Here is a 21,908-nt window from a genome sequence, read left to right on the forward strand (position 1 = left end):
GCGCTCCTTCTTCTCTGCCTCCTCCTTGTAAACCGAACCTCGGTCTGACCAGGTTGAGACTGTTTTCTGAATGAAATTTCAGGTGTGGACTCTCTCCCTTTAGATTGCTTAAAAAAACTCGATTTCTCACCATTGATGGCGATAACCATTAGCCAACATATGTGACGTCAAAATGCTGAGATGTATTTTGCATCTATGGCATTCCATTGGAGGATTAGGCCATGAGTTCATTCACAACTTATTGTTAGACAGGCATGTCTGCGCCACTTCTCCTGCCGCATGCGCCGGCCCTTCCGGCCCGTGCCGATTGTGCGAATCACACGTTTCCTTTGGTTGTGACCGGATATCGTCCCTTCCAAATATATTGTTTCTATTAATCGTGTGTAGAGGATATCCGGACCAGCCTATATATATATATATAACCTCATGATGATTATTCAAACAACCCCAATTACGCGTGAATATTTTCCTTTCACACCTATGACCCGGCATTTCATGGATAGAGCATGGCTCTATGGTTGGAAACCTGTGAGCAGCCGCAGGAAGAAAATTATATGAGATCCTCTGCAGAAAGGCCTCCGTGAGACCCTGATCCACGCCGTTCGTTCTGGATCCAACGGTCTGATTAAACACAGGTGAGAGAAGGAGAGGACACGTGTCACACGGAGATATGGGTCTTTCTGTGAGACCCGGTCTCATATAATTTGCCTCTGCAGCTGCATCGGTAGTTGGGAGGAATCGGGGTTTTTGATGCATGGTCAATTTAGTCAAAAAGTATATCTGATCATAAATACTTATCACTTTAAATTTTTTACGATATTCGATACGTAAATTTGAATATTATTTTTCTATTAAAATATAGTTATAATATCTAATAAAAATATAACATTATAAAAGTTTTTTCAATATAAATCTACATCTATAATTTTTATGTTTCCAAATAAATATTCTATAAACTATTGATGATCAAATTTTAATCTACACGAATTATTTATGACCGGATGGAGTATATTACAGTCACATTCATATGTTGCCGGGGCAATCACTCAACCTATTGAGTTAAAAATACTACATTTAAACTACTGCAACTACACACATGTTTAAGAAGAACAACAAGCAACAAAAACAACTTTTTTCTTGCAGAAATTGTCGAAAAAACCAGAACCTGGACATGACGTATATACATGTGATTTATAACAACTCCCGAATGAATAATCAAATCGCAGAATAAAGAGTCGAGACAAGAATAGCGGTACTCGTATAGTCTGCAGCAATAACCGAAACAATAACAATCTTTGCATGAATCAAACTGAGCACGGGTTGCTAATCTCCAAGCAAGAAAGCACAAACGCAGGTACTCGATCACCATTCATCAGTACTTGACCCTGCACCGGTCGCCGGGGGGAAGAGCGCCACCGACTCCGCCGCCCTGGCCCTCTGCCTTGACCGGAATGCTCAGCAAGCACCATATCTTCGGCTTCTGCCGCAGCTTGAATATCCTGAACACGTACCTCACCCGCACGTGCACGTCCAGCTCCAAGCTCACCGGCCCGTCGCCCTTCTTCATCTCCTTCTCCAGCTCCCCCGCGACGTCGCCGGCGACGCCGACGCCCCTCCCGGCGAACTCCAGCTTCACGACGTCGGTGGTCTTCCGGCGCTGGTAGAACTCGGACGGGGAGGTGTCGTTGGCGGCAGGGCCGATGACGGCGTCGCGGAAGCGGAGCTGGGCGTCGATGGTGTCGTAGTAGATGTTGACGCGGACGCTGGGGTTGTAGAGGCTGAGGCTGATGGCGAGGTGGTAGGAGACCGCGGCGGTGGAGGAGCCGTTGGAGACGGTGAGGTTTGAGAGGGTGGCGGAGTCAACGGTGGCGCGTATGTGGTGGGGCTGGAAGATGGCCCAGTAGATGAGCACGAATAAGCCGGCAGAGAGGAGGGGCGCGAGGATTCTGCAGCAGCACCTCATCACGCAGGTGTCGCAGCAGCCGCCGGACAGGAGGGAGGAGCTTGCTTAGCTAGCTGCTGCCTCGCCGGTTGGTTTTGTCGGTCAAAGGGGGAGGGAGAGCAGGGCTTCTGGGCTTTATGTATTGGGTTTCGAGCTGGCAGCTAAGCTCGGGATACAATAAGATATTTTAAAACTGAAAATAGATATTTAAATTATTTTATTTTACTCTATAAATTTTAAATTCTACGGATGTTGAAGATGAAGCTTTGCTAAACAGATTCCAAATATGGAGCTATTGACCACGCTGGTCTGGACTAAAGTTTAACCTTGGCATCTCCTCAGAGTTTAGGGGTAGAATGAAATTTTCGGTTAGCCTTTTAGTTTAGTTGTAAGTTCCTTGCTGATAATTATCAATTGATCTTGAGTTCTTGACCAGCCCATGGTAGCATTGGGAGCCACTTTAGTTTATCGACATAGAGAGACGACATTCTTGGCTAGTTGGCTAGTTGCGGACATGAGGGAACAAAACCAATGCAAGAAGCCTCTTCGCCATGGCATTTTTGGGCGCTCTCAGAGTCTCTCGTCTTTTGTATATTCGTTGCGTGCTAATGCCAATAGGATATGCAAGGCTCAACCGTAAGCTGGTGTGGCTGCGTTGAGTAATTGGATTGGGTTGTTGCAGTTTGGATCAGACTGCTGCTGGGTCTGCGTCCATCCGATCGATGGCGACGAACCGCGTGCGCAAGCTGCAGGCCGCGCTGCCATGACGAGCCACCGTGTCCGCGAGACACAGAGGCCGGAGGACACTTGCGCGTTCCCGAGGAAGGTGAACTTGCACGGTGAGCGGCGGCGCACCGAGCGAGCGCCGCGGTGACAATTTTTCCCGTCCTGCCCACCGGCTGCTGGGATGCAAACGCCCGCACCTTCTGCCAGCGCTAACCTGGTTCCACCAGGCTGTCTCCGTTCGCCCCGTTCCGGCACTGATCCACCGGCGGCGGCCCCTGCCGCCCTGCTTGCTGCTGCCTGTCTCCTCCGCCGGGCCTGCCTGCCTCCCACGACTATCTCTCTTAGTCGGGGAGCGGTGAAGAAGATGACCGTCGACTAAACAAATACACGTGTTTTCAGTCGCTTGAGAAGCAACCCTTTTCTTTGATAATTTGCTGAAAGAACCAGACTGTACATGACACATGTTCATGCGATTTATAGCAACTCCCAAATGAATAGTCCAATAGCAGAACCGTGACTGAACAATACTAATAGTAGTTCTAGTATACTTTACAGCAGTAGTTAATTAACCCAAACAATAATAATCTTTAATTTGCATGAATCAAACTGAAAACCGTACCGGTCACTGAACTCCAAGCAAGGAAGCATGCATGCACCAACGCAAGTACTCGATGATCATACATCAGTACTTGACCCTACACCGGTCGCCGGACGTAAGAGCACCACCGACGCCGCCGCCTCGGCCCTTTGCCTTGACCGGAATGCTCAGCGAACACCGTATCCTTGGCTTCTGCCGCAGCTTGAAGGCCCTGAACACGTACCTCACGCGCACGCGCACGTCCAGCTCCAAGGTCACTGGCCCATCGCCCTTCATCTCCTTCTCCAGCTCCCCCGCGACGTCGCCGGCGACGCCGACGCCCCTCCCGGCGAACTCCAGCTTCACGACGTCGGTGGTCTTCCGGCGCTGGTAGAACTCGGACGGGGAGGTGTCGTTGGCGGCAGGGCCGATGACGGCGTCGCGGAAGCGGAGCTGGGCGTCGATGGTGTCGTAGTAGATGTTGACGCGGACGCTGGGGTTGTAGAGGCTGAGGCTGACGGCGAGGTGGTAGGAGACCGCGGCGGCGGAGACGGTGAGGTTTGAGAGGGTGGCGGAGTCGACGGTGGCGCGTATGTGGTGGGGCTGGAAGGGAGCCCAGTAGATGAGCACGAGGAAGCCACCCAATAAGATGAACCCGCAGATGCCGCTGCAGCACCCCTTCGCGGCGCCGGACATGGTGTAGGGCAGGAGAAGAACGAAGCTTGCTGCTGCCTCCCGATCGAGCTGGTTGGTCTTGTTGGGCAACCCGGCCGAGCTGATTGTGATTTGGCGTCTTGGCCGGCCGGGCTATCATGTACTGGTGATTTGGAGCTGGGATGCTGGGGAATTTAATACCTAGCTAATGATCAGGGTTTGGAATATTCTAATCACATGTCCAAAGAAATGGTAGTGGTATACCATTTTAAGTCTGGAATATGTACACTTCAAAAAGTTTAGACATGCACATTCTATACGTGTATATATAGGTCTGTCTATGTGTCTTTCGAATGAATTTTTTTTTGCCAAATCACTCAAATTTTAGCCGTACATCAACATCAGGATAGCTCCACAAACCACCAAATATCAGGATAGCTTTGTTGGGCCTATACAGCTATGAAACGTTTTCTTTTTCTTTTTCTGTTTCACAGATAACCAAGTTCAAGAACATGGGCTTCGCTGCATGATAAAAAACCGAGAAAGATATGGGCCCAAAAAATTAATGAAGACTGGAAACATCACATTACAAAAAAAAAATAGTTCTTGAACAAAGAAAAATATCCTAATAAGGAGAAAATTGAAATTAAAATATTTTCCAAGAAATACAAAAATGAGGAAGGAGTAGTGAAATTCTAGTGAAGACAACAAACAGAGAGATTTGTAAGCCCATACAAGGAAAAATTACGATATGATAAATAATACATACAGTAAGTTAGCACTTTAAATTAAAAATAAACCTACATTTAACCTGATTGGCAAAAATTGAAAATTCATAGGAATACTGGAATACCAGACGTTACAGTTATTGAACAAGATATTTACATTGTATGAAATCATGTTATACACTGAAAGTAACCAAGAAAGTAAGTACTTTAACTGAATCAGCATATTACCTGATAGCGTACATGTAACTTAGAAGGGTCTAATGGGGAAAAGTTACATTAGTAAAAATAACGAAACTACAATGATAGAATAACTGCAAAAATCATGTCAGCCTACCGTCACAAACAAGACATGCAATTGTGAATCACAAACTATGCCGCTTCAGATCTATAATACAATAAACAAAATAACTGGGAAGCAAGTCTAGCAAACACTCAACCAATTTTCATGTTTTTCTCAAATAAACTAATTTTCATGTTACAAAAAACTACAAAAAAGTACCCCAGACCATGAGTCGTGCAATTATAAATGGAGATCAAAATCCACAACCATGCTTTCTACATCCAACAACCAAATATGATCAGTTTAGCGAATACCCTAACTCAACCTAGCTAAAAGCATATCGAGGCAGATAACACAAGCATGCATCCAAGGTCAAGTTACAAGAAAAGCAAAAGGAATGCAAACACTGACTCCCTAGAACAATATCATAAATGACAATATAAGAGAGGGAAATCTTTTTTCTAGATGGTGAGAGGACACTACTACAGTAGGAAAATGCCATTACACTTTCTTCCTCTGAAAATCGGTCCCTGAAACTATAAAAACTTAAACTGTAACTACGTCATTTGGTATGAGAATTAACTGAGCTTGTCCAATAAATCAAATATTTCTGCTAATAAACAAAAACAATGAAACATATTGTTATACAAGACACGACCTGATGGAAAAAAGGCAAGCAATGCGTATATCTCAGCTAGCATAACAAAAATAATTATAGAGGTTACATAGGTATACTGCATGCAACCATCCTCTAACTTGCAACATAATTATGCAGTAATAGAGTTATCGCTATCGGTGGTGATATTCAGTCCCAAATCCGATGTTTTTAAGATTTTTTTTTTTTGCAATCGATGAATGAACCCCCACATCTTTTCTGACTTGTGATGACGCCATGCGGCTTCAGTGGGAGTTGAATATGGGAATGTAGCAATTTACGGACCTATGCAGTTTGTGGGAGTCGAACTCACGATCTCACCCTTTAGCAAATATTTCTTACCATCTCACCTCACAGTCTTATCTGATGGCTATAGAGTAATTTATTCTTTTGACCTTTCCTGCTCAAATATTTGAATGATTATTTGCATATATATATGGATTTAAATGAAAAAGTTATCAACTGTAAAGTTGTACATCTCATCGAGAGATACAATTTTTATATATTATCTCCATCCGACTTCGTATGAAAAAGTTTGTCTTCAATCTGTGCAGTGTTCGATAAAACAGCCATAACTTTTGCATATGGAGTCCGATTTCGACGTTTGAGCTTTACTTTTGAAACTAACGAGGAGGTACATCTGAAAAAAATATAGTGTTGACACTTGTACCTTTCTTGACCTTAAAAAAGGCTCAGAATACCTTTGACAGAACCTTTGAAGTTTTTGGTTAAAAATTAACTTTCTCCAATTTGTTTAAATTTTTTAGAGACATAGTGTTACATCTGAAAATCAGTGCTACACAGACGTTCATTAATCCGAGTTACCAAACTCATGATAAAAATGTTTGAAGTTGCACTTTTCAACTTTGTAGTCCTGTGTGTTACCTTTTTAAATTATTCCTACTAGTGTTACACCAGATCTGGTAATTTACTTTGTGATCAAGTGTGTGGTTTTTTCCTTCGACAATCTTTAGATGATTATTTGGTCATCTATATGGCTTCAAATAATTTTTTTTATCAATTTTAAAGTTGTAGATCTCATCGAATACTACAATTTTCATATAAAGTTTGTCTCTATCCGACTCCATATGAAAAAATTATGAATTTTCGAAGATTGGCTACATTTTATTATCGCTGCTGGTTAATATAATAAAGCGGCAACGATAATCCAGTATCACGGTCGCTTATTTATGAACCGATAGTGAAAGATGAGCACAAATGACCCTTTCTATAGTAAGACCATTTCAAAGAAACACAATCAATCGATCAAAATCAGACATGATTTAAAGTTTAAATATTCTTAAATCTCAACGAAAATCCATGAGACATGCTCTCCATCTCCATGTATCTGTAATTTCTACCATACACGATATCTATGAGCAATTGAACAAAAACACATCTGGAAAAAAATAACAAAGAACGTCATGCGGTATCACACAACACATACACATTTTTTTGGAAACGAACTGACAGAAAAATTACTTATTATATTAAATAGAAAGTAGTCATACCCGGGGAAGAAAAAAAAGGGAAAAATGCAAAAACCCTCCCAAAAGTCATTTGGATTTTGACTCCCCCCCCCCCCAAAAGTTGTTTTGTTGCAAAAAAACCCCAAAGGTTTGGTTTTGTTGCAAAAACACCCCCAAAAATTAAAAAAATTAAAACAATCACAAAAAATTCTAAAAAAACTAGAGACAATTCTAAGACCTTTTGTGAAATTTGTTTTCAAAAATAATATCATTTGCATCATATTTTATGGAGAGGAAGTTTGAAAAAAAGAAGGAAAACGTGCAGCTCATTTATTAATTCTAGTTAAATGCATAGTTAATTATTTACTAATCCAAAAATTATGAAACCAATTTTTTTAGTCTTATTACATGATCCTCTATCTTATAAAAATACATGAAATCTTGAAATAGTTATTGTAACGTGCATGATTGAGTAAATGTGTTGCAAATAGATTAATTCATAACTAATCCATAACACTCCCAAAATTAGTGAAACCACTTTTATTAGTTTACTTAAATAATTATTTGTGTAGGAAAAATAATGGTAGACATGACAAAGTTAAAATAACATGAGTTAATAAATGAGCTGCACATTTTTCTTTGTTTTTTTCCAAAATTACTCTCCATGAAATATGATGCAAAGGATATTATTTTTGAAAAAAAATTCACATAAGGTCTTATAATTGTCTCTAGTTTTTTTAGAACTTTTTTGTGATTTTATTTTATTTATTTTTTAATTTTTGGAGGTTTTTTTGCAACAAAGTCAAACTTTTGGGGGGTTTTTTTTTGCAACAAAAACAACTTTTGGAGGAGAAAGTCAAAATCCAAGTGACTTTTGGGGTTTTTTTTTTTTGCATTTTTCCCAACAAAAAAAGCAGTTTGACCAAAGGATGTTCAGACCAAAGAAGGAAGCCTACACCTCTAAAAAGGCTTCCTAAGCGTTGTGCTCCGGCAAGTGCCTAGAGAACTGCCTCTTTTTTAATCTTTTGAGTAATTAGATGTGTGGATTCGCTCCATTGTCCCAAATACTCTTCGGTCGTGCTCATTCCAAATTTCCCAGCAGTTAGATTGATGAGCGATTTGAAACCCTTTTTCGAAACGTCTTGGAAGGTAGCTAAAGTTGTCCACCACTGGAGGGTGCTCATTGTAGTTGGCCATGAGGTCGGTTGTAATGCCGGCTGCACAATCCATTGCGCGAGGAAGTCCCAGATGCGTCTAGAAAATCTACATTCCGCAGACAGATGATGGTTTGATTCCAGGACTCTCCTACAAAGCAGACATGACGAATTGTGAGGCCATCATCTCGAAGTTAGTCTGTCCGCAGTCCATAATTTGTTATGGATTGCAAGCCATGCAAAGAGTTTGCACTTCGACGGTGCCCAGGCTTTCTAGATGAGAGATAGAAAGTCTGTTTCCATGGATCCTTAAAATTGCGCTTTGTAGACAGATGCCACTGAATATTGGCCGTTCTTCTGACGGACAGAGATTGGCTGTGTGCATATTCAGATTAGAGGCTAGTTCGGATGCAGGGGCTAGGATGAGTTTTTCGTATTATCTAGAAAATGAGCTGCCTGATCGGGTACTCCAAAATCTAAATGCGTAGAAAGCAAGCAAACTCTAACAGGTCGAAGTAGTTGAGAGAGGAGCACCGCTGCACGCGATGACCTTCAGGAGGATGCCATGAGAAATTATTAGAGTTCTACATGTTCCTCAGCGATACGACTAACTGAACTTTTACAAGCTACTGCAAGACTGTTAGCGTTAATCTTGACTTGTACGTGTTGCTGTCGATCGAGTCTTCCGTAGTGATCCTGTCCGGGCTAGCAGTACGCTTTTGTTAGTTGAGTCAGTTGTGTGCATGTGTTAGTGGGCTTGTAATCGGCCGAGTCGTGCGTGGAGTGCATGCACGTTCGTGTGTTAGTGGGTGCTGCTTAGTGTGTTCATGGCTGAGTCGTGGCTCACGCAGCTAGTGCATGTGCGTGCCAATTTAAGCGTAGTCTGTGCAGCGCCGTGGTGAGTGTGTGAGCATTCGTGAAGTGAAATACAAGTGAAAGCTCTGATGTGCAGAGCCATAAAACTCCCGGCTGTGCGTGTGTTTTCTCGAGCTTGTTTAGTGCCAATGTTTTGCTAGCTTCTCTACAGTGTCTGTGTTTCCAAGTGCTACGTAGCATTGAGTTTCAGTCTGTGTTCAAGTGTTAGCTTCCTTTTCTGTGTGCGTGTGTGTGAGCTGGGCCAGCAAAGACTACCGATTGTTGCAGTCATGGTGGTACAAGTTAATTTCTGACACAGGTTGCATGGCTACGGAAAAAGATCGCCTTACAGGCACAAATAACTCCATTAACATGGTGGTGTAACGAAGACAATCCAGCATCAAGGAAAAGTATCTGCACTAGACTGAGTCTGCATATTGCTGGCCAACTGCAATTATCCTACGTCGAGTCCCCATGATGAGCGATCTCAACCATACTGAATGTTATCGTGACAAATATTTCTCTGTATCTATTCCTGAATTTTCTTTTTAACTATTCCACTACAAGTACAGGGCGATGTTATATGAGTATGCAAAGACTACCTCGTGAAAGATGTCTCCACGACAATCAGTCAAGAAAATTCACAGTGATTTTCTTGACTAACCTTCAACTTTCTTGGACCTCTTTGGGAAAAGCTCACGCCCATTGAGAAGAACCTCTTGGTGCATCTTCTCCCATGTTTCACCAAACCGGCTATGGAATTTATCCTGGAACCACACCTTGATCTCAGGATAGAGAAAATATGGATCAACATTCCATTCATCCCTTACTGCTGCCCGGCTGTCGATTAACTTTTTCTTCATCCTGCTAAGAAGATCTCCAACTCTTCTTTGGCTGACAGACCCCAAGACAACAGATGGTGACAGTGCCAGCATATCCTTAACATCCCTTACACATGGCAAGACGTCCCCTTTAAGCAAAGAGTATGCAAATACCTGGAACTGACTGGTGCGGTCTTTGATAGGTAAACTATGCAAGGGAAGCTGCCAATTATATCGAGAAAAGATCGGACTAACATAACAGTATACTATGTCATTCAGGGGGTCATAATAGGATTTTGAATCTTCCAATGGTGCAGAGAAGGTGCACAGAGAACTAGCATATTTTATAAGCCATCCTGGCTTAATAGTAGTTACACCATGCATGTATGACCTCTTTGTATTAAGTAGCTCTGAGTAAACTACAAGTTCTGGTGCAATTCGGGCAACTGAAGGGTGGAGATATATGGTGTCATTAAGCGCGCAAGATTGATAACGAACAGCTTGGGCCTTTCGATCATCTTCTGATAACCTGAAATATGTGTGATTCCTCCTTGCAACCCTATCAGCCCACCCAGCACAAATTCCTTGCCCTAGAAGTTCCTCTTCATTCATTTGCAATGGTCTTTTACTGGACTCAGTCCTCCAGGCCTGTTCAACATCCTCAGAATCCCTGAAACTCCAAGCAAATTCCTCACAAGTTTTGCTATGATGAAATATTAACCGGAGAAGCTGCTTTCTCAATTTTGACATCTCTTCCATTGTTTTGAGATGAAGTGAGTTGACTCTGCAGAATTCCACTGGGTTTTCTGACAACTCAAATAACTGTAGGGCATGGGCAATGGTTAAAGCATCACTGCCAGGGTTAGAAGAGTTTTCCTGCGCCTCTCTGACCATGGCCTTGAGCTTCTTCTGTCTCTTCCTTTCCTGTGGGTCATTAACTTCCGGATCAGTGTTGTTTTCTTTTGATTCACCATTACTATCACATTCATCCAGCTGCTTGAGAAAAGGATTAGTAAAAGTCAAAGCTGATGCAGCAGGGGCAGCATATCCCAATATGAAGTTAGATCTAGCAAAGTCTTGCCGGCTCTTATGAACTTAATTACTGTCAGAAGAAGACGAGAATGTCGTGGGCTCATGGGGTATTGCGCCATGGCCTTTCCCATTGATGTAAGTCTGCCCAGGCTATCAAGTGCTTCCAATGTCCTTAAGCAACGCTCAGCTTCAACCAAAGTTTCCTGGTTAGGAGGCGTAGGGAAAGGAAAGTTCTCAACCTGAAATTTATCATATGCTGCATATTAGCACCCAAAAAGGAACCACATCAGAAAAGGGGATGTTCTGACAGAGATGAGTAACTTTTACGCTCATTACCTTATCAATAGCCATAAACTTGAGCATAAGCACAATGCCTTCGACTGGAATTTTCTTGATCTCAGGTTCAGCAAATTCAGGAAATAAATCATCTTTACCGTATGCAGCAGCTGAGTAGAGACGATAACAGTGCCCAGGCCCTGTTCTTCCAGCTCTCCCAGCACGCTGGGACGCTAATGCCTTGCCTATCCACTGGACTTCATAACTTGACATCCTAGTAGCATGGTCGTAATTCTTAACCTTTTCTTTCCCAGTATCGACTATATATTTTATGCCAGTAATTGTTAAAGAGGTTTCTGCAACATTATAGTTGCCACCACAACTAATCTTTCCCCTTCAGGAATATCCTGAAACACTTGAAGCTTCTGCGAAGCTGGTAACATTGCATAAAGTGGCAAGACACGGAGTTTACCATGTAAAACCGGCTTATGTTCTGTACAGTGACTGAAACAACGACCAGAAGGACTGGACTTTTCTTCTCTTGTAGCATCACTCGATTCTCGACACTTATATGCATCACCTGAGATCTTGTGCTTCCTATTGCACGGGACCAGTGTTGTACACAACCGTCAGAAAAACAAACAAAGCGTCATAATAAACATATATGATTCTGTGCAAAATAAGTTAAGGGTAGCATACTGCAAAATCTCGATGCTTTCAGCTTGCAGCAGCTTCTTTTCCTTTTCTTCCTGGGAAAAACGAGAACCCGCATAGCTTTAAATACCGAACCAAAAAAAAAAAGATGCTAACTGGCAAGGCAAAGTAGGCACACCTCCAATTTCTGCCACTTTTTTAGCTTACTCTTGCTCATCTTGGGGTCCTCTTTTTTCTTGTCTTTCTTGCCATCCTGGCAATTCAGAGGCTACAGAGCTCACACAGGCTCATCCCAACTAGTGTCGCATAGAAAAATCAAGGAATTGGTCCAAGTAAAATCGACGTTACCATGGCTTTCTCCTGCGCTTTGTTCTTCCTCTTGCAGGGCAAAATCAGCGTGTTGCTATCTTCCATGCTTGATCTGCAAATGCTGCAATCTCAAACAAAGCTCACAGACAGAGGCCGGCTGAGGCCAGGGGCGGACTTAGCGTTGGGCATGGGTGCTCAGTTGAACACCCAATCCTTCTTCCCTTCTGGAAAATTTGGATTCGATGGCTCACAAAGCAGGTAGGAGATCTATCTCCCAGAAGAAGAAAAACTGCATCCAAGCAAGTTAGGGTTCATTGCAACGAAAGAAAACAACCCTGAATTGGGATGGATCAACAATCCAATCCAGTCCCAGTGTTGAGGGGCAAGTACGACGTGGGGAGGCCGGAAGCCCAGCATGATTACTATCTCCACTTCAAACAAATAAATTTCTTTTGCGATACTACTTTTACGACACCATGTAGTGTAATCGACGCACGGTACTAATAATGTTAGATGCTTAAGAAAAGAAAGTATTAATTAATATATAAAAATTATAATTTTTAATGCAAACAAAAAATACATATATTTAAACATGATTCACTATCTTGTCAGCACTAATATAAGTAACGGTGTTTAAGTAAATACATTGTCCTCTACCTAAGTAGATGTATTAGTGTAGTTGAGGAAAAAATCATTTTTTTGTGACCACTTTCTCTAAGCATTCCATTGTATATGCCCTTATAAGTGCATATAAATGGATATATGCATGTGCATCTATTTATAAGGGGCGTCAAATATTGTAATTACATATAAATGATAATCCTCATTAATTTCTAACTATAATCTGACTAACTTATGTTATATAAGAGTCATTTATAAGCTGTACAATCAACTTGGAAGCATATAAACTAGTCTGTAAATATTTTTACAACAATTTGCAAGTACAATTCAAAGTCTCGCAATGTCCTATCGATAATTTTTGAAGGACAAGAGCCCAATCAAAAGGTTTGGCTTTGTCTGTTGATTAACAGCTCCATTTAAGACAAACAAAATACAAAAAGTTGTGTTTGCCCACATCAAGCCGAAGCTCTCGTACTATCATTTCACCAAGAGGGAAATTGTTGGTTAATTATTTTTTTACGTTGGTTAATTATTTTTTTACGATGGTTAGAAGGTCATATATGTATATCTGTATATTTAAAATATTTTGCAAAGCTATTTTAATATATACTTTTACTAATACTAGCCCATCAACCCGTACACTTGCACGAGTTAGCAATGTAAAGGTTAGATATTTTGTTGTCTTTTATACTTTATATTGAAAGCATGCTTATACTGAGAATATATCAAATTCTTAATTTTCATTTATATGTTCTGCAAATAGAAATCTGAATTTTATTCGGAAATATTGAAAATTCCTCTTGGTTTAAACAGTGCACATACCTCCTCATAAGGCCGGCCCATTAGTCACCAGTCCAGCAGCACTTTTACTTGATAAACACCTAGCACAAAATTGCAGATTATATGGCGTATTATAATTCAAGGTTTGTGGGAGAAAATTGCAGGAGACGAAAACACCTAGCAGAAGGATTTGTCGAGACCTAGCAGATTTGTCGGAGAGTGAACTCCTGTCGCAGGGATCCCGAGAGACCCCTCTTTAGAGATTCGGCCGGGGGGATGATCCTAGAAAAGCTTGTACGGGAAAAAAAGCGGGAACGGAAGTAAATGCGCTGGCTTGCGGGTACACCGGGTTTTTGAACAGGTTCGGGCCGCGCGGGGGCGTAACACCCTACTCCTGTATGAGTGTTATATCTATCCTTGAAGGGGATCCTTCAAGGATATATCTGGTTCTCCAAGGAGAGCTGTTTACAAAGAGCTGGAGGCTCTTATGTTCTAGCTAGCTGGTCTCTTGATCGTCTTGCGATCGGGGGCTGTTGTTTTCTTGTTCTTCGACTGACTCTCCTCTCCTCCTTCTTCGGTGTCCTCCATCCTTTCCTTTTATAGATGCGCCGACCTCGACATATCCTGAATGGGAAAGAGGGGACGCGAATGCCCAGGTGCCACGGAGAAAGGCGTAATCATTTCATTTTGGCGAAGTGACAGGGGCGGTGGAGGAAGGCGGCGTGTATTCGACCACCAGCCGCTGCGGAAGCTTCGGGGTGCTCTGAAAAGGGCCCACCGGACAGCCTCAGAGGTGCCCGGTGCGCCCACCCTGTCTTGTTCTCCTGCCAGGGCAGGGTGGCAGGCCGAGCGCTTCGATTCTGGCGACGTTATCCCGAGGCGCGCAGGCGAAAACGGGACGGGACCCGTGCATTTAATGGACCCACGCCCCCCTGCCATTGCATGGCAGGGTCTGACACTGGGGCGTGGGCAGCCGAGAATGTCAGGATGTCAGAATGTCAGGCCACGCGCGCCTATTAAATGCGGCATCGGGCCCTTGACTGGATGACACCCTGACGACGGGGCCCTTCGAGTCTTTGAACGAGCTTGCGCGAACCTTCGGGGGACCGAGTCCTCGGGGGCTGCCACGTGCAGCCCCGAGCACTCTCTCCCGAGCACTTCAGCGGGACCTTCGGGGCACCGAGTCCTCGGGGGCTGCCACGTGCAGCCCCGAGCACTCTCTCCCGAGCACTTCAGCGGGACCTTCGGGGCACCGAGTCTTCGGGGGCTGCCACGTGCAGCCCCGAGCACTCTCTCCCGAGCACTTCAGCGGGACCTTCGGGGCACCGAGTCCTCGGGGGCTGCCACGTGCAGCCCCGAGCACTCTCTCCCGAGCACTTCAGCGGGACCTTCGGGGCACCGAGTCCTCGGGGGCTGCCACGTGCAGCCCCGAGCACTCTCTCCCGAGCACTTCAGCGGGACCTTCGGGGCACCGAGTCCTCGGGGGCTGCCACGTGCAGCCCCGAGCACTCTCTCCCGAGCACTCGGTTTCTACCTATCTTGCAGGGTGGTGATATGTGGTGGACGGCCGGTCTGGCCTCGGGACTTAGGGACCCCTGGTTCTAAATACACCGACAGTAGCCCCCGGGCCCGCTGGCAGTCGATGGGACGGAGACTGCGAATGGGCCCTTCGTCGCGACCGAGGCCAAGGCTGGCCGGACGCCATGTGGCAAGCTTTCGAGAGGTGGTCCCTGCGGATTTTAGACATCAAGTATGCCCCAACGGGAAAATGAGTGGACGCGTGTCCACTCAACTTCCGAAGGGCACGATAATCATACGGGCGGCCCGCGCGGTCGCCGCGCAGATCGAGGAAAAATACGCCTGGCAACCGCTGACATCGCGCGATCGGCGGGAGATTCGCCTGACAGTTGCGTCGACCGAGGCGACGTTTCGCCGAGCGAACCGTCCGGGGCGGCAGTTTTTGAATTTTGAGATATAAAAGGGGGAATGGATCGGTCCGTTCCCCTTTTTCACGCTCTTTCGCACCCGTGCTCCTGCTTCCTTTGCGCTTCGAAGCCCCTAGGAAATTCCCAGGCGACCGGAGCGTTCTTCCTTCTCTCTCTCTTCACCACCAAAAAACGCCTTCCACTCCGCTGAGATGACGAGGGTTGGAGGAGGACGCCGGGATAGGACTCCGGACAGCATCTTGCCGGAATCACGCCTGAGGAATGAGGAGGCGGCGGATAAAATCAAGAAGCTGCTGGTGCCGGAAGGTCAGGAGGGTGCTGTGGTGGTGAGGCCGGCGACTCTGACGCCGACGACGACCGTTCCTGGACGAATCGTCCTCTTCACCTCCTTCGTGGCGGCGGGGCTAGTGCCGCCGTTCTCCGCCTTCTTCCTGCAAGTGCTGGAGACGTACGGCATCCAAATGGCGCACTTAAGCCCCAATTCCGTCGTGGCGTTGGCGGTCTTCGCACATCTCTGCGAAATGTTCGTGGGGGTGATGCCGTCGGCGACGCTGCTTCGCCACTTCTTCGTCCTTCGGCCGGTGGGGAAGAAGAGGGGGCACTCCACGGCGGACGTCGCGGGGTGCTGCAACCTTCGGCTCCGGGAAGGCCTGGGGGACCATTATATTCCCCAGGTGGTGCGCAGCAAATGGGAGGAATGGCGACGGGACTGGTTCTTCGTCGACATCGACCCCCACGAGCGGCTCGAACTGCCAGAGAAGGCGGCGGAACCTCGGCGATCGACGTGGGAGGCGCCGCCGCCAGAAGATGCGAGGCTAAAGCCGGTGCTGGAGCGCATCTTGGAGCTGCGCGAGTCCGGGCTGACCTCTGTCATGGTGGTCGTGGACTTCCTGCGTCGACGACTGGCGCCCTTGCGGGAGCGGGCCCGACCAAGCTGGTTCTATACCGGGCCGGAGGACATCACTAGGACCCAGATCGGCGCGAGTTGGGATCTGGGGCAGGCGGAGCTGCGAGGGATGACCCGAGTGATCACCGGGTCGGAGGACATGAGCCGGGCGGAGCTCCCGTGGCCGGAGATGGCGCTCTGCGCCCATCCCGATCGGGTGGCTATCATGAGGCGGCTGCCGGAGTTTGACGCCCAAGGGCCCGTGGACCAGCCAAGAAGCCGGAGTCCCGAGGCCTCTGAGCTCCCCGGGCTGGAAGAACTCCTGGGTGAGGAGGTTGTTGGCAGCTCGGCGCAGGCTGGCGACGGGGCCGCCACAAGCAGTAGCCGCCGCGCCAGAGAAGAGGGCGCCCCTGAAGCTGCTGAAGAGTTGACGCCGGGAGACCGGGGAAAACGACCCCGGGCCTTGATCCTGCTGCCGGAGTCTCCGCCGTCGCCGACGGCAGCGGCGGCGTTTCCGGTGCTGGAGCCGCGCCTGGTGCGGATGGGGCCCGCGCCGACGCCTGCGACCTGCGCGGCGGAGACCGAGACTCGTGCGGCGGCACCCGAGGCCCGCGCGGTGGCCCAGCCGAGCCCTCAGCGGAAGAGGCGGCGGGAGGGGTCCGGACCGACGGCACCGGACCCGGACATTAGGCTCCCAGCGGCCAAATGGCGGTATCGGTGAGTCATTTTTCTTGCTTTTCCATGGGTCCTTTCGGCCCGAACTAAGTTTTGACAACTTTTACTTGTCTCCCGTAGGCCGGCCGCAGGCGTTGCGGCGACGGAGAGGGAGCAGGCGCCAAGGCCAGAGCCGAACCTGCCCGCTGCGCCAGCGGAGGCCAGTGTAGGAACGGCGGAGGCGCCAATCGACGTGGAGGCGCCAATCGACGTGGCGGCCATAGGGAGAGAGGCGGTGGCGGCGACTACCGGAAGGGCGCCGGCGGAGCCTACCCCGGGCGCGGAGAGCCCGGGGCGGAGAACGGTGGAGGCGGATGCCTCGCCGGGGCCGGTGGGCAAGGCGGCTGATGCGGGAACGCAGCTGCCGTCCGAGGCCTTGGCTCCGGAGGAGCCTACCCCGGGCAGGCAGAGCCCGGGGCGGATGGCGGCACAGGGCCCTGTGGAGAGCTCGGCCCCCCTGGAGGCATCCGGCGGAGAAGCCTGGGACCCACCGGCGCTCGCAGTGCCTTGCCGGCCTGCCGATCCCCTCTTGGCCGCCATTGAAGGCGTCCGAGCCGCAGTCGGGCAGTTGGGCGCGGCGGTGGAGGCCAAGGAGGGGGAGCTCGAGGCCGAGCACGCCCGCCTGGTACTGGAGAAGGCGCAGCTGGCGGGCGCCCGAGAGGAGGCCCGTGCGGCAGCCGCGCGGGAGCAGAAGCTCCTGGAGGACATCCGTGCGGAAGCCGCGCGGGAACGAGAAGGCCTGAGGACCGCGCGGGCAGAGGCCGCGCGGGAACAAGAAGACGCCGCCCGCCTGGCTGAGGCGTCGAGGCAGCAGGCGGCCGAGGCCCTTGCCAGGATGGGGCAGGCGCAGGTGAGGGAGGCGGCAGTCACGGCCCGGGAACGGCTTGAGAGGAGCGGCAGGCCGAGCTGGCCCGCCGAGAGGGCGCGGTCGAGACGACGCGCGCCGACCTCCAGCGCTGGGAAGACGACCTCCAGAAGATCAGAGGAGAAGTCAAGCGCTGGGAAGAGGACGTCTCCATCCGGGAAGTGGATAACGAGCTATTAGCGTCTGATCTCGGAGCCCGGGAGGATTCGGTGGTCCAGCAGGAGGAGGTGCTGGCCCGGCGGGAGAATGAGCTGAGTCGCCGGGAAGGCGAACTGAATCGCCGAGAGGGCGAGCTGAGTCGCCGGGAGGGCGAAGCTGCTGCCGCGGCGGCCACCGCGGCTACCAGGGCGGAAGAGAATGCGAAACACGAGGCGGAACTGACCGCCCGTGAACAAGCCCTGTCCGAGGTGGTGGCTAAGGCGAAGCAGGATGCCGTCCCCGCCGCAGCTGGCGGTTCTTCCGGTCCGGCCGAGGACCAGGGACTCGAGGCACAGCTGCGGGCTGCCAGGGAGAAGCTCGAGGCAGCCTTTGTTTCGCGGGTCAACCTCGTGCAGATGCTGGAGGATATACTCCGGCGGATGCGACGGGCCATGGAGAAAGGTGGTCTTGGGCGGCTTGTCGGCGACACGAAGGGCGACGGCCCCGCACGACAAGTGTTGGAGCTGCAGCAGGTCTGCGAGCGCCTCGAGACCCTGCCCTGGGCAGTTCAGGAACTTGCCGCCCGGGAGGGACGTGGCTTGGCCCAAGCCGTGGCCGAGCATGTCCTGGCCTGCTACCGAAGCAGGGACCCGGACTTCCCATTGGAGCCGGCGCGGGAGGGAGTGGTCGAGGCTGAGGAGGAGGTCGCCCGAGCAGCGGTTAGGAGTACCGCCTCTGCGGTGGCGGCCGGCTTCAGGCGAGAGGTGCCGCCACCGCCAGCCCCCGGGGACGACTCAGAGGACTCAGCCGACGCCTCTGCCGCTGACTAGGCCTTCGGCGCCCTTTTTTCTTTTGTTGTAGATGCAGGAGTGAATATTAGGAGTGAACCCTTAGAAAAATACTTTGTCTATGTCTTGTGAATATAATGGCAGCTTTTCCTTGGGCTCGCAACTCCAATTTCTCTGTATGCTTGATGTTTCCTCTGGCGCTCCGCCTGGAAGTCCCGAGGAGTACTCAGTCGGGCCGCTCCCGACCTTCCCATCCCCGAGAAATGAAGTTGTTCTGGTTGCTGGCGTTGGCGCAGCCAGCCTTCAAGCTCTCGCGAGTCCGTACTGCCTAGTTTAAGAAACAAAGACACAGACTCCGTTGCTCGGGAGATGGAACGGCCCTGCCCGGAACACGCCGTGCCCAGCGGACACCTTTTCACTTTGCGACCACTCAGCCGGTAGAAGGGAGACGCGTGTGAGCGAGAATGTGACCAAGAGTCCTCGCGGTCCGGTGGTGCCCGGGCTCAAAAAAGGGCCGGACCGAGCACTGACAGCCTGCCCCCAAGGCCTGAGCTCCGGACTACTCGAGCAGCTCGAGTGATAGGATTACCCAGGGCACCTGAGGACCCGGTAGTGCTCGGGGTCCTTAAGAGCGGACCGAACACCACGACCACCACGAAGGGCTTTGGTCAGACGTTACCGCACGCACGGTACTCCTTTCTACGAACCGCTCTGTCGTTCTGGAAAAAAGCCGACACGTGGCAGGGTTTTTGCGTGCCAGGAGACCACCTCACCGAGCAGATTAAAGCGCAAGAGCCCCCGAGAATGACTCGGGAACATAAATTTACTGAAAGCAGACTTGTCTGAACATAACCACTCACCGGACAGCCGTCGGCCTTCCGGCCAGCCGACCCAGAAGGGGTTGATTCCGAGCCCGGGGGCCCGGGGACTTGATCCTTTCAACGGAGCGCCCGAGCGCCCAGAGTCATACGAGGCTCCTAGGGTCGGGTGATCTCGACCACCCAAGCCTAGGCGGTAGGACCACCCGAAGACCCTTGGGGCCGACCAGAGACCGGGGCATTGAAGCCCTCGCGGCCGAACTGCTTGTGATTGCCGACCTGTGACTTAAGAGAGAGAATATAGAATTTCTTTGTCTGGTGCGCTCTGTTAGTGCGGTACTTGCCATAGACTGCTCTCGTTTTTTCGACCCGAGACCTCTCGAATACCCGAACCGGCAGACAAGGGTGGACAGAGGCATAACCTAGAGGTCCTATGGTTCGGTGGCGCCCGGGTATGACAGGCCAGACCGAGCACCGACAGCCCGCTCCGGGGGCCTGAGCTCCGGCCTACTCGAGTAGCTCGAGTGATGGGATTACCCAAAGCGCCCCGAAACTCGGTTAGTGCCCGGGAGCCCGTTACGACACCGAATACCACAGCCTACCATGTCGGACGTAAGTCAGCGGCGACTGCTCGTATGTATACCGATTGGGATTCTTTTATCAACGGGAAAAAATGAGAGAGCGAACTTTTTCTCGCACAACCGAGCACCTCACCAGACAGATTAAACATAGGGGATCCAGAGGAATAATTTGCCATAGTGATTGCTTATTAAAATACTGAATGTACGATATTTACAAGGTTGGGTGACAGCGATTTACCACACGGGGCGAAGCCTCCAGACTGCTCGGGCGGGGAGAAGCCCCCGGCCTTATCAACCTAAACCGCGAGCTTGACCGTCTACGGGTAGAAGCGTCGAAGATGCTCGATGTTCCACGGATTCGGGAGTGGCTGCCCTTCCTCTGTCGCCAACCTGAAAGAACCTGCCCGGGGGACTGCAATTACGGTGAAAGGACCTTCCCACACAGGGGACAACTTATTCATTCCTTCGCGCGACTGGATGCGCCGGAGAACTAGGTCCCCCACCTCGAGAGACCGGGCCCGGACGTGACGCAGATGATAACGGCGCAGACTCTGCTGGTACCGAGCCGCCCGGACAGCAGAACGCCGCCGGCGCTCTTCCAGGTAGTCTACGTCGTCGCGCCTTTGATGCTCCTGCTCGCCCTCAGAGTATGCGTGCACTCGAGGGGAGCCTAGAGTAAGCTCGGAGGGGAGGACCGCCTCGGCGCCGTAGACGAGGAAGAAAGGAGTTTCCCCGGTAGCGCGGCTTGGCGTAGTCCGGTTGGCCCATAGCACGGCTGGCAGCTCATCCACCCATCCCTTCCCGTGCTTAGCGAGCACGTCATAGGTCCGGGTCTTGAGGCCCTTTAGTATCTCTGCGTTGGCACGCTCGACCTGCCCGTTACTCCGAGGATGAGCGACGGAAGCGAAGCAAAGTTTGATGCCAAGATCCTCGCAATAGTCCCCGAACAAGGCACTAGTGAACTGGATGCCGTTGTCGGTGATGATCCGATTGGGGACACCAAAACGGCTAGTGATACCGCGGACAAACTGGAGCGCCGTGCTTTTGGTTATCTTGATGACTGGGACTGCCTCCGGCCACTTGGTGAATTTGTCGATAGCGACATATAGGTATGCATAGCCCCCGACTGCTCGGGGGAATGGACCCAAAATGTCCAAACCCCAGACCGCGAAAGGCCATGACAGGGGAATGGTATGGAGAGCCTGAGCGGGCTGGTGAATCTACTTTGCATGGAACTGGCATGCCCTGCAGCGCCGAACCAGCTCGGAAGCATCCTGGAGAGCTGTGGGCCAGTAGAAACCTTGCCGGAAGGCTTTCCCGACCAGCGCGCGGAACGATGAATGGCCACCGCACTCGCCCTCGTGGATCTCAGCGAGAAGATCGCCGCCTTCTGCCCGAGAGATGCATTTTAGGAGGACACCTCCTGCGCTACGTCGGTAGAGATCCCCGTCTACTATGGCATAGCGTTTGGACTGCCGAGCAACCCTTTCGGCAGTCGCCTCATCCTCGGGTAGGAACCTTTCTTTCAAGTACCCTCGGATGTCAGACATCCACGAGGCATCTTGAGAACATTCGGTGAGCACAGCGCACTCGCCGGACGGCGGCGCCCTGACGGGGTTTCCCACTGAGGGCACCGCCG

The 21,908-nt window shown here is 49.6% G+C and overlaps 2 protein-coding genes and 1 pseudogene across 2 annotated transcripts; all 3 read right to left on the minus strand.

The window, feature by feature from the left end:
• Positions 1 to 1,181: 1,181 nt before the first annotated feature.
• On the minus strand, positions 1,182 to 2,028 carry LOC133905489 (uncharacterized). The gene has a single exon (XM_062347294.1). It carries the CDS (start codon positions 1,961 to 1,963, stop codon positions 1,373 to 1,375), a length of 591 nt encoding a protein of 196 aa, XP_062203278.1. The 5' UTR covers positions 1,964 to 2,028; the 3' UTR covers positions 1,182 to 1,372.
• Positions 2,029 to 3,182: 1,154 nt separating this feature from the next.
• LOC133905476 (NDR1/HIN1-like protein 3) lies at positions 3,183 to 4,032 on the minus strand. The gene has a single exon (XM_062347282.1). The coding sequence runs from the start codon at positions 3,939 to 3,941 to the stop codon at positions 3,351 to 3,353; it is 591 nt and encodes a 196-aa protein (XP_062203266.1). The 5' UTR covers positions 3,942 to 4,032; the 3' UTR covers positions 3,183 to 3,350.
• Positions 4,033 to 9,699: 5,667 nt separating this feature from the next.
• LOC133905405 (ATP-dependent RNA helicase DEAH13-like) lies at positions 9,700 to 12,237 on the minus strand (annotated as a pseudogene).
• Positions 12,238 to 21,908: the final 9,671 nt, after the last annotated feature.

Source organism: Phragmites australis, chromosome 22 (genome assembly GCF_958298935.1).
Source record: "Phragmites australis chromosome 22, lpPhrAust1.1, whole genome shotgun sequence".
NCBI lineage: Eukaryota > Viridiplantae > Streptophyta > Magnoliopsida > Poales > Poaceae > Phragmites > Phragmites australis.